The sequence below is a fragment of the Saccoglossus kowalevskii genome, chromosome 7 (genome assembly GCF_978046115.1).
Source record: "Saccoglossus kowalevskii chromosome 7, keSacKowa6.1, whole genome shotgun sequence".
NCBI classification, from domain to species: Eukaryota; Metazoa; Hemichordata; class Enteropneusta; family Harrimaniidae; genus Saccoglossus; species Saccoglossus kowalevskii.
In genome coordinates, this window is record NC_140647.1 from 31,803,567 (window position 1) to 31,817,282 (window position 13,716).

Genomic DNA, 13,716 nt, shown 5'->3' on the forward strand with positions numbered 1-13,716 from the left:
TAAAAATCGGATTACCAACATTGTTCCGCGCTTTGCGTTGTCATTTACATTTTCATCATATAAAAGTGCCCCCTGTTTGGAGCGGACATTCACGTAAAACATGACTGGTTGTTATTATATCCAATAATGTTTTTAGTCCTGTATTTGATTCTTCTATTTTTTTTAAAAAAAAATATGCACCCCTGAATCGATCAAAGTTTCAGAAAGTTTGTAGCTCGGGGGTTCATAAACATTGTTCTTTTCACCAACTAACACGCAGAAATTGAATCACACATGACCACCACTGGAGGGCGCTAACATGACTCTATGAATTTTTACAAGTTGTATATAAAATATACCGCAACGTGTACAGAGATGTATAAAACAAAGTACCAAAAATGATCTGACTTTTAGAATCTCGGTCCGCAATCGCGTTACCGAGTCTGGTCGTTGGAATAAAATACAAAGGCCAAATAAAAAGATAATGTTATGCAACCTGAACTATGGTGACGATGCATGATATAATGATACGTTTTACTTTAAATCACTGGTTCTTAAATTCTGTACGCCCGTGTCATCTCATGATATGTATACACTGAGCAATCTTGGCAGATTTTTCTTCAAGACATTTATATTAAGAGAGGAAGATGTGACAATTACAATACCGGAATTATGAAACTGAACTAACTTCTGTATTATCTTTTCAATTCCTGTAAATACACATTTATGTTGTGGATGAATAATAAACATCGAGGTGGTCACGTTATGGTCACGATACTTTTGCCATGTGCATTTCAGTTCCTCTCACATCTTGGAATGCATACGTATTTGGATATAATGACTAGGGGTTTAGTATTGCTATCTATATATTGTTATGTAACAAAGTGTTATTTATACACTGAGCTATAAGCAGCCTAACACGTTAATGTACGAATAGACGAATACGTATACCAAGCTTATCAACTCATTCACAGTATCAGTTTGCGATATGGCGACTAGAAAATGTAACTAATCACCGCGTCTCCGTATATTTCAGCAAATTCTGAGAAAGAAACTTGATTTTGGTCAAAATAGACAAAGAAACAATTATTTACAATTTTGAACATTAATTATTTTTTTTGCATGTTTAATGTAGTTACACTCAATCGAACCATGTGAACGCAAATTTAGAATATGCAGTCACTTTGCCCTGACATGCATTACTAAGTGTTCTCCTGTATACGGCAAGTCTTGCATAACTAACAACACGTAGATTAACGCGGGGGAGTCGTCACCTGCGCATGCGTCAGGTGGCCATAGCGTTTCATTGTTTACAAACAATCGTCTACCCATTAGCCTTTGCGTTGTTAGCGTGTATCGTTGCTTGGGACTCAATTCCCGCGCGTGCGCAGGTGACGACCCTCCCGCTTTAATCGCATGGTAATATAATGCATGATAACTACCATGTCCATTCACAAGCCTGGCCACAGTCGGGTGATTTTTAGGTAATTAGTTTGAAGATAATGAAATGTAGTGTATATTTCACATACATGTATATCAATTCAGTAAATGCTCCCATAACTGGGGATATACTGATTTGATCTACTATAAACAATGTTTACATAGTTTAATCGCAATACCATTTCAATGCATATTCTATGACCAGACTGCGGAACTCATTGAGATTACAGTTAAAGTGGGGAGTCGTCACCTGCGCATGCGTCAGATGGCCATAGCGTGCCATTGTTTATAAACGTTTTTAGCATGTGTTTTTATCGTCGCTTGGGACTCAATTCCCGCGCCTGCGCATGTGACGACCCTCTCGTTTTAAGCCATATCCTTTCCATAAAGCAATGCATTTATTCCATGATTTTAATAAGAAAAGAGAAGGTAAAGTAGTCACTGAGTCGACACAGTACTGACATTAAAGTAAATGTAATTCGAATAAAATAATCTGTTTTCAGATGAAACAGGTTCATCTCTGGTAAATTCGCTTGATACCATGTAATCAGAGAGAACCTGCATGTGTTAATGATAAATAACATATTCCACATTAGGGACCACAATAGCCTAAATGGCTGTTATAAAAAAAATACAAATGGGTTCACATTCTTTGGAAAAAATACAACAGATTTAAACCAGCAAAAATGTTATCACTCCCAAATCTAAATCTGAATTTGGCGTACAGAAACAATAATAAGAAGTAGTATTGATAAAATGAAGTGACTATGAATAAAAAGTTCGTTCTGATTCACTCCGTAGATGGCGATCACACTGTTTAACACACGCTGGTATTTGAAGTTGCCTGCGGAAATGTCGCTGACAATAAATAAATAAATAAATAAAGTACATATATCATAATAAATAAATAAAACACATAAACAAGTAAATAAATATATAAATAAATACCACTTCCTTGGAAATTTGTCAATGCCAATTACCGAGTGGATCGTGAAAATAAACATCACATTGCCTGATTTACTCCAACGTCCGATATTCTAAAATTCATTGGTGGAAAAATCTGTGTATAATACATTATAATGTTCAGATATTAGTACAGACCATGACGGAATATTGAAATGCGTTAAAAAGGAATTTCAACGAGTTACAATCATCGGCAATTTCACAAAGGATGAAACTTAAGGAAAAAACACCTTAAAAGTTACTGTCTTTAGCCACGTCGTCACTTATACCGTGTATAAAAACGACGATGTGGAGCTGCATTCGTTTTGAAACCGTGGAAACTGTGGTTTCATTTTATCCACACAAGCCTATGATAGCGGCCATTTTGAATACTAATTGGATCTATATTCAAGATGATCGATTTCGAGTCAGTCGTTGTGTTTGTCTATTGCAAAAAAAGAGTGTATACATGACATATTCCGTACAAATCAGAGAACTTGTGAAATCGAAGATTTTGGTAGTTTATAGTGGAGAACATCAATTAAACAAACGTGGCAGAACTCAATTGAAACCCGAAGCATTCATGTTGTAACAGTTAAACGTATTCTTGAAATATATAAAATGTCTGTAAATCCTTCCCAAGTAAGGGCTTCAAATAGGTTTTTAAAATGAAACCTGTCGACATTAAAAAGTGAGACTCGACACCGCTGCTACTATGTAATTTGCTTCTGACAAATGACGATTAAGTCGGTTTAAATTATCTTCGAGGTTAAGTCAAATTCATGTAATATAAAACAATTTCACACCCAGCACGAAAACATTCAGCGCTAGATCGGCCGAAGAAAAAAATTCATAAAAACAATATTTACAGTAGTCATTTACATTTGCTGTATTTTTAGTTAAATTTGTTGCCTAATTATATGTACTCAATAAAATACAAACAAAGATTGTTACTTAAAAATTATTGCCGTTCGGAAAAGTATCCCCATGAAAGAGATTCAATGTCGAGGTCTGTTCCCCTGGAGAGACCACGATGGACATCCCAGAAACCGTGACGCAAACAACATACTTGCGTCAAAGGGGTAATATATATGGAAAATATACGTCAAATATACACCGATACCACCGCTTTTCTAACTAACTTAACCAAATTCAGTGAACTCACTACAATCAATTTTAAATCCGATATATCGTCCTATAATGATTGCCTTCCCCCGTCGCTGCTCACGTGTGACGATTCACAGCATACAAGGAAAATCTGAATAATTATACAAAGGGTAATCTATACCCCGTTCAACTGGCCTAATAAATAACAAGAAATTCAAATCTAAAAAGAGATTTGATAAATTTATATATTCAACCATAAACGTTAAATACTGAAAAACGTGAGGTCACGAGGCTTTCACACCGGATATGACGTCACTATAAATATTTGTTTTGCCTCAGTAGATTCAATGGAATCTCAGCTTGTAATCTCGTTCTTCTCACCAATGACGTGACTTTTATGATCTTTTGGCGGTTAGTATAAACTTGTCCTGCATAATATGTTCTTATCGCCTCATTGTAAGATATTTTACGCTCTGTTCGACTTGTACCCATGTAACAAATTGCTGCATAGCTGCATCTCGCACATCTTATTGACTAACAGTAGTCACTGATACTTCTTCACCGTTCAAGTGGAACTTCCCATCTTAGCGTGCGTCCGATGACAACAGCCCGTGCAATCCAAGCTTCTTTTCTATTCCCGAATCACCGCCTGGTCCGAAAATAATCAGACACGTCGACGGGGTTGAACGTATAACGTTCACAAAATAATAAACCGTAGGTGGAACTAGCTTGCCGGTCATGTTGAGACAGTGCTTTGACGGCGTAACATTGGTGACAGATACTGATACGGAAATCTTCCTGTTCGTTTATCACTTGCTTTGACGATCGTCCACCCGTTGTCAACGTTCGATATCTGTATGACTACCTACAAAGAACGAAATAAACACAGTTACGAAATGAACCTAATATAAACTGAATCTGGCTTAAATTCCGTAATTCCATTTTTTCGTACAAAAGATGAACACATCTGGATGGCTTAATAAATGCAATGAAAGTGTGTACAAAATACATACCTGGTTACGTTTCAGCGATATCTGGTCGGAGTGTTCAGGTGCGGTATACGTCCGTGCAACCCTCAGAACTCGTTCCCATGGCTGTACTTTCTCCAAACACTGAACTGGTACAAAACCGGTCTCCGTTTCTCTCTTGACCTGAAGAGAACCAATCAGGTAACGTTAAATTCTAATTATATTTGTGTTTCACTCTGTCCTGTTTGACCCAGGTCACCCGAAGTACCATTTAGCATAATCATGACGAAAACGTTAAAAACATTATCTATAAATATTCGTGATATATTATACTATTCGCCAATCTGAAAATCTGTTTGTTTGTTTTTTCCTTTCTTATTCGACCCTCAATAAGTACTTTATAATTACAGGCATAACATTGTACAAACATAAACACGCAACACTGATTCGAGATCACGGGCCATGATACGCCACTAACGGGCCCCAAAAGTGATGAATGATTCTGACGCGTTCACAACATATCATATTATAATTACTCCATGATACGAGAACCACAAAAATACATGAATATGACGAGAAACAACCGAGATTCTAAATAAAGATCAAAAACAAACTCTACATAAAGAAACCCGAAGCCAGACGGATAACAACAATGTTCTAGTTTTTCTCTCGATAAAAAATCTACTGACAGATTTGTATCCAAAGAAACAACTAAGACACTATTACTAATATCAGAAGGTTTAGGGTACATAGCCAAATCCATCAGATATCAAATGACCGAATAACACACGTATTGTTATATGAATTCATTTTTTTCATCGCCATGGTCATCTGAACTGAGTTGCCGGTCAATACGTGTTTAAAGTTGAAATGTTCAAAAGGGGTGACTACGTAGCTCTCGTTAATATACAGTGAGGGCACAGAATGGAACTGTTTATAATGGTCAAAGAACAGAAACAACATTGATGATGAAAGATAAGAGTGTGACAGTTGGTTCGGCGTCTCAGATGGTCTTTCACAGCCCAGCAAATTAGCACAGTCGACATGCCCTGTATAAGGTTCACACTTGTTAGACTCGGCACGGACGCTGTCAGAAAACAGATATGATTGAACTACGTGAAATACAATACATGAATGTCAGCCTATATTCCTTTATGTTGAGGATGTGTAAACCTAAAAGGGCAGGGACCCCGTGAACTAAACAAAAAAGCAGACTCTCGGCTGAGATATTTCAATTAGTGAATTGAAGATATCATCCACCTGTAGTACATTTATGTATAATATCAAAGCAATCGGACTTGAAGTTTTCAACGACAAGTAAAAAATGTCACTTTTTACCAAAAATGACAAAACAATTTCATCAAAATTATAGAATTAAAGATATCATCACCAAACGAACAAATCTGAGATGACAGGTCCACCTGTACCCGTACCCGTATATATGTATAATATCAAAGCAATTAGACTTTCGGTTTTCAACAAGAAGTCGAAAATATCACTTTTTAACAAAAATAGCAGAAATAGAACTGAAGATATTACCATGAAATGAACAAATACATGAGAAGTCTACTTGAGCTACATACACACTAAGCATCTAAGAAATCATACTTGTAGTTTTCAAGAAGAAGTCGAAAAAGTAAAAAGTTGACGCGGTCGACGACGGGCAATCACTCATATGATAAGCTAACGAGAAGTCGACAACGTGACTGGAGCTAAAACGATGGTAAAATGTTAATGTGTGAAATAAATTATATCGAATTAAATTTAACTTTATATAGTATTTGGTACAATAGAAATTTGAATGTATTTTCACATCTGATTGTCTTTGGTTATTACATGGAATTTATGCTCTAATCATTGTATCTGTAAATGTAATCACTTTTGTTTGGAAAGGATGGGTGTATTCATATGATAAGAAAGATTTAACATACCATCCACCAATCCTTATTGGTCTTATCAAGTACATGCACCATATCACCGGCCCTGTAGTGGAAATGAAAGACATCACGAGTAAACATCATGTTATTTTTGTTAAATATAGATTGATTAAATATATCTCAAACAACTCATAGCAAATAGAGAATATGATATGGCGTACTTCTAGTAACTCTGTATGACCTGTGTGCGAACACAGAGTTTTAAATACAGTTTTATAGTTTTAAAATGCTGATCGCAGGTTGGAGAGCTGTACGTGATACGGCGGAATGTATCAAAGAACAACCAAGACGAGAACAGGACGGTAACATTGCAGAGAGTTACCTTATAGGAAGATCACCTTTCTTCGTATCACCGACATCTTCTAACGCAACATATGACATGCTCTGTGAGGTTTCTCCAGTCTTCAGTGGAGAAAGAATAACATTTAAGTAACGGATGAATATGGGGGGGGGGGGGACGAAAACAATATACCTAGTTGAAATCATGTTTCGTGCAGCACAATAAAACACGACAATAATTCGTTCTTTATTTTTACATATTTGATATATGAAATAAAAAATGAAGTCATCGTAATCAGTTCAGAAGAAATCGAACAATAACTACGTGTTTTAGGGCATTTTACTATTGTTTCCTATGGCAAGAATATATCCTATGGCCAATATCCCAAAATTTTGCTCGGAGACATATGGTGAAAAAAGATATATAGTGTCTTACAAAGTACTTCTTGATGTTTAGAATTGCTCGTGGCAATGTGTTTTCAGTGTGGTCAATGGAGTCTACTGCTAAAATACAATTTTATGCTTATTATTTCCCCAAAATCAGATTGAAAGTAAACGCACCGACGGGGGAAGGCACTCAATATAGAACTATATATCGGATTTAAACAATTTTGACCATAATAACGTCACGCTGTATGTGGTGAAATCTGCCCATATGCGAAAAAAGGTGAGTAGCACCTTAAAGCGGGGATGTAGCCACCTGCGCATGCGGCAAACGGCCATAGCGTGTCATTGTTTACAAACAAGCGTCTATCCACGAGCCTTTGCGTTTTTAGCAAACGTTTTCGTCGATGGGGACCTAATTCCAGCGCGTGCGCAGGTGACGACCACTCCGCTTTAAGCAAAGATGTAACACAACTACAGACATTTGCAATATTTAAATGACATAGCAGCACTTAGATGAAAAGTATTTGGTAATAAGAATAAGAAAAATATAAGGACGTCAATATGTAACGAAACACAGTTCCATCTTAGTCACAACCAAATACTCACGTCACACTGTTGTATTAAAATCCCTATAAACACAACACAAACGATTAAAGCGGAGGAGTCGTCACCTACGCATGCGACAAACGGCCGTAGCGTGTCGCTGTTTACAAACAAGCGTCTACCCATGGGGCTTTGCGTTTTTAGCATGCGTTGTTTTCGTCTCTTGGGATTATTGAATTCCCGCGCGTGCGCATGTGACGACCAGTCCGCTTTAAACCCATAGTATATATATATATATATATATATATCAGTGAGAGAAAACTGGATGGCTGGGAAGCCACCATAAGGGCAGAAAGAACGAATAATGAAATCGATGGTATTGAATACATGATATATTAGATAAGTCAGACCTTAGGTTCATCGTTGTGGTGTTGATATACTACTCTTCCTTGTTGAGGGTCAGAGGGCAAAGATACGGATCTTTTGCTTTCACTTCCTGCATAGTTTCGTCTTCGCATCTATGAAGAAATATTATTATTATTATATATTTGAGCAATTCAATGTCAGGGCAGTCGATGACGATGTATTTATGTATGGTGTCACAGTTTTGAGCTGTGTGTGTGGTCTAGGTATCTAGCCGGGCATTGGTTCCTCGAGCCTGTATCCATTTCATTAAACAAACGGATGAAAACATTCCGATTTGTTCTCTGGGTGGGCAAAACGAATTGCATACTAGTATTCGTCGCTCTGCGTGATGTTAAAAATGTGTCTCAGGCGACGTGCACAGCTGATTGCAAATTTGTTTGCTCATACGGGTTACGCAACATTTTCGTCGTAGAATAGAAATCCAAATGTTAGTGACAGCGCCATCGCGAGTTGAAATTGTATGCCTACTAGTTGTTCGCCTGCGGATAGCTGGAAAAAAAAAAGCTAGCGCCACCAACTTCATCTTATTCTGCCTTAGCATTCCAATCTTAACTGGTGAGGTTGTAATATATCCCCCCCCTCCATGTTTTAGCTGTTTTAGATTTGCGATTATCTTCAGTCGGGCATATGATAGATCACAACAGACCGAATTGTTTCATGTAACAGATACCCCGTAAATATCAATTATAAACACAGCCATATATGTCTGTGGATGCAGAAGAACACATTTGCGCATCTACATTATAACAGGCGTGCTCTGGTCGTCTACGCAGCTGAATATTCACGTATTGAATCTTGGAGAGATTACTACGCTGTCCAAGGGGCGACAGATCGGCGTGCAGCGAATTAAATTAAAGTGCCAAGCGATATATGTTTGACAGACTTACCAGACCAGTCTGTGATATTGTACTCGGCTCTGCAATTGTAATTCAAAACATGTACGTTAATAGACACCAAAAGCAATTACTTGACACAAATGTATTGTAAAGTCCCCTGATCAAATTATTTATAAATAGTCTGCGGTCTAACCAGCGGAAGGCGCACGTACATAAAATTGTGCAACATGCTATATGGTTGTGTTTAAAATAAAAGACCTGGCCAACCATGAAATATAGTAAAGATTTTGAATGCATTATGTGACCATTTGATATTTATACCTCGACAACTAATTTATCTACACTTCAAGTTGTTTGTTTTTGTTTTCCAAAGAGCTTCGCCAGCTAAATTATCTCAATCAAATATACATTTATAATATACATACATTATTATAATTATAATAAATAATAAATTATATTATAATTATTATACATAATTATCACACGGGTATTATTTCAAGGAAATGTTGCTATAATTATGATTTATATCACATAGGTGTCTGCACGTGATAGAAGTATCAATCACAACCACTAAAATACGACATCAACTACATTCAGTTAAGTATGCCAACGTGTTCGCTGTATTCTATTTGTTTAATATTCCACGTATCATCATTGAACCAATTATAATGTCCTCTGACATACATAACTAGCAAGTATGCATGCGGATCACATCTTCTCAATTTAATATAATTAAATAATGTGAAATAATATTCAATTACCTGAAATATTTAAAGTCAGAAAACACAAAGTTTACTAAAATTACTATATTACTATACTATATTACTAAGATTACTATATACTAGTGAGCGAACAGGCGGTATATGTATGTAGCAGTGTTCTAAATCTTCACGTATAAATTGAATAGAACATTAAGTTATGCCTCGTCATTTACTGTAAATGCGTTAATTATTCGCTATTTTTTAAACGGAAACAAATAACCTTATTATTACCGCAATGAACGTTAACGTCGAAGACAATCAAAAACGAGACAAACAGCCTGAGACCGACAGTCAGACAGTTTAAAATGATTACCCCTCCCATTTTAACTCAGCTAATAATGTGCAAATTAAAAGTTACTTGTTAATTAGCATAATTTGATAATAAAATGTCACATTTTATGTCAATCATTACTGATAAGAAATTCTGCCCCGACCAACAGCTGTGTACGTTTCATTTCATAACACTTGGTGGTGATAACAATTTTAATGCGGCCTTACTCACTGTAAGGTTCGATGTCCTAGGGTGCAATGGTGTGGCCGCAACCACTACCACACGAAGTGTATGTTATTTATTTATTTACCTATTATTTATTTATTTATTTATTTATTTATTTATTTATTTATTTATTTATTTATTTATTTATTTATTTATTTATTTATTTATTTACCTATTATTTATTTATTTATTTATTTATTCATTTATTTACCTATTATTTATTTATTTATTTATTGATTGATTTACCTATTATTTATTTATTTATTTATTTACCTATTATTTATTTATTTATTTACCTATTATTTATTTATTTATTTATTTATTTACCTATTATTTATTTATTTACCTATTATTTATTTATTTACCTATTATTTATTTATTTATTTATTTATTTATTTATTTATTTATTTATTTATTTATTTATTTATTTATTTATTTATTTATTACTCACCTGGGCTATCTAGCGATATACTTCTACCTTTCATTATTGACCTTCGAGCGTCTTGCGGTCTAACAACACTAAGTGAAGAATGAAAACAGTGTTTTGAGGTACGGTCTTGTGTTTGCTATTGTATTCAGAAATATACAGTGGCAGCGGCTGAGAGAGGGCGATTTCACTGAGATTTGCATGTCATCGACAAATAAACATAGGTGGTTGCTGATCGACAGATGATCGACACCGTGATTGGTCTGTTTAATGTGTGAACTGAATGAAATTGACACACACATGAAGTAAGTGATACGTGGTAGTAAAAGTGATGGGATCTCTTTTCGTTGTTTTTAATTGTTCTCTGAAATGTGTATTATTGTTCATGTAATGATTCTGCCAATAATCGCAATAGGGAATCCTTGCAATGGGAGCAACTGGTCAGAATAATGAGTCGGTAAAAAATTTATTCAGCTGGGATAGTTACATTCCACTAAGAACAGTTAATACAACAGCTGTAAAACATTAAATGATAATAAAATGAATAAAACCACACACAGAAATAATGTTAATTCACACAAGCAAGCATGGCGTAATTTAAGTTCTGCATTGCAAATAATGTATTGTTCGCACTTTTTTTTCTCTTTTGCTTTTTTGTGTGGAAGATAATTCAATAAAATTGAAGCTAAAATAAAACATTATTTGTTGTGTTATGAACTATTTTATATCTTTCAACAAAAATGCTTATCCCAGTGTTTTCATGATATGAAGCCGAATTTATTCGAGTTCTGTTGCTCACCTAGTATGCGTAGACTAAAATAATTCTCTGAATATACCTTCACCTAATTAGTGTGCATGATAAACACAATCACATAATTTGAATCTAAAAGAAGGTGTGTTTATGCAATATAATCGAACTCGCAATTCTCCTCAATAACTGTGCACGTTCACCAACAATCGATAGCAAATACCATTTGTACTATAATCACTTTGGGACGGTGGTCTCCTCGCGTCAGGTTATATAGTGACAGCCACTTAGGCTTGAGCACATTTCCGTTCATGTACCTTTACATAACGACAATTTGCAACGCTTCGGGCCACAAAGATGTCACAGTTCAGGCTGGTGAATAATAATAAATATATCGACCACTGCCAGCATCGGATTCTTATAGCTAGATAACATTGATCTGAAAAGTGAAAAGTTGTTATGTTGTCAAAAATCATCTATAGGAGACGGGCGGTTTTTGGTACCTGGATGTCGAAGCTACGGACAATGTTGACGCCACGGAAGATCTTCTCCCGACGCTCTTTATGTCGCTATCAGTATCGTAATCACTTTGACTGCTTCGATACGCTCGATCTCTCTGTTTCGCCCCCTCTTGTGACGGTCCGGATAAACTCTTTGCACATTTGATCGTCTCGTATACAAAGTCAAGCTCCTTCTGTGAGGCTGAATCTACAATCAATACAGACAGGATATCAGCAATCTGTTATTTAGACAAATAATGGTATTAAAGAGGGTGGTCGTCACGCTGCGCATGTGCGACATTTATGTTGATAAACATTGATTTACCTACAATTCAATGCGCTCTTCTAATGGAAATCACGAGTAGAGGTTTGACCTGGGCATGACTTGCTCTAATTACCGCCGGTGACTACTTTGATACCTTCCAATCACCTAAAAAATACCTTATTAAAGCTTGGTATCGTCCTAGTCTGTACTCGTTGATCTGCGCAACAGTCAAAGTCGCCATCTTTGTTTATATGAGACCCGTAAATCTCGCGCATGCGTAGCGCGACGAATACCTCCCTTTAAGCAATGAGTTGATACCAATATACACATGCTAATAAAGTTGTATTCAGTATTCTCACCTGACGCTTCACTATCAGTTTGATCTTTTGTCGCTCCATGCAAGAATATATCAGTGAGGCTTCGTTGGCGTCTCAGAAGATTTTTCTTAGTAAACTAGAAAAAAAAATACGGTGTTAAAGAATTTTATGTTTACATTAGAGAAACTTTACATAGAGGATAGAAATGGTACTTCTAGTAGCGCTGTATATCGTGCAGAATTGCGGCCAAATTAAACCGCAAACTGATTACTGATAAACATTGTCAGTTAGCACTAACCTGCGACAAAGCCGTAAAACTATTCTGTCTGCTGAGTCGCCTTTTGCCCTGAAAAGTGTAAGATACGGACACGTTACAACCTTACATAATGAAGTTGATAAATTATAACTTTTTTAACAATCACAGCTCACAATTTTCAAGCATTTGCAACATCAAATTGGTTCATACAATGTATCCTAAAATATAATAAATATATACATGTTTTCACAATATATTATTCTGTGTATTGAGTGGGGGTGTATAAACTATCAAACTATCCTCACCTCCATTTTCTTGCAGGGAGCAACGTGACTTTGACATACATGGTGGACCGCTATCTTACAGTTGACGCATTTGAATCCCTGTTTGGTGGTACCTAAGAATTGAAAAAAAACAAAACATTAAACTAGTGTACACTCAACTCTTGTCACAAATGAGATTTCTCGAGAAAAAGTGTTTATTTATTAATGAAATATCTTTGAAAAGAGAATGTAATTAGGAAAAATGAAAAGTAATGTAACCTTATGCAAGATACCGATACCAAACAAAAAAACAATCATTAGACAACTTCTTTGTTTTTCTTTAAATCCACGGGCCGAGTGTATTCTATATTTCTGTAAGCCGGGTCTTTACCTGTAAGGGGCTCGCTGCAATGAGCACATGACGTCGCTTTTTTAAAGGTGTGCTCCTGAAAGGAATGTCCCGATGGAACTGAGCCGTTACACTTTGCATTCAGGTTCCTGGGTGACGAAGGTGGTTCGCCGTGTTCTGGGATACGCCCGTTCGGTTCTTTCCCGTCCCCTGCGGACACCTTTCGTTTCGGTAGTCTATAGTCTGTTTGCGCTTCCGCTTCAGAATCCGTTAGCACCTCTGATGTAAATAATTTTAACTGTAGTTGGAATAAAATGTCAAACAATCAGTACTATACGAAAAAGGTGTACAGTATTGCCGACGACAATGGATAGCAATGTCACTGTTACCCAATACAGAAATTCTATGCCGCTGTGACTACGTCCTCAACTTTACGGGGACGGGGATTGATATTTTGATAAAGCCATGTGACAAACACATCGTGATGCAT

The 13,716-nt window shown here is 36.1% G+C and overlaps 1 protein-coding gene across 1 annotated transcript in view; it reads right to left on the bottom strand.

Annotated features, from left to right (window-relative positions):
- Positions 1-1,798: 1,798 nt before the first annotated feature.
- Positions 1,799-13,716, bottom strand: part of LOC100371523 (uncharacterized) — a 68,443-nt gene continuing 56,525 nt past the window's right edge. Inside the window, exons 12-23 of the mRNA XM_006817829.3 lie at positions 13,269-13,524; positions 12,920-13,011; positions 12,657-12,704; positions 12,401-12,494; positions 11,780-11,984; positions 10,553-10,620; positions 8,896-8,924; positions 7,993-8,100; positions 6,696-6,775; positions 6,368-6,419; positions 4,482-4,619; positions 1,799-4,333 (exon numbers count right to left, since the gene is read on the bottom strand). Of these exons, the coding sequence (XP_006817892.3) occupies positions 4,205-4,333; positions 4,482-4,619; positions 6,368-6,419; positions 6,696-6,775; positions 7,993-8,100; positions 8,896-8,924; positions 10,553-10,620; positions 11,780-11,984; positions 12,401-12,494; positions 12,657-12,704; positions 12,920-13,011; positions 13,269-13,524 (1,299 nt within the window). The 3' untranslated portion in view covers positions 1,799-4,204. The remainder of the gene's footprint in view (positions 4,334-4,481; positions 4,620-6,367; positions 6,420-6,695; positions 6,776-7,992; positions 8,101-8,895; positions 8,925-10,552; positions 10,621-11,779; positions 11,985-12,400; positions 12,495-12,656; positions 12,705-12,919; positions 13,012-13,268; positions 13,525-13,716) is intronic.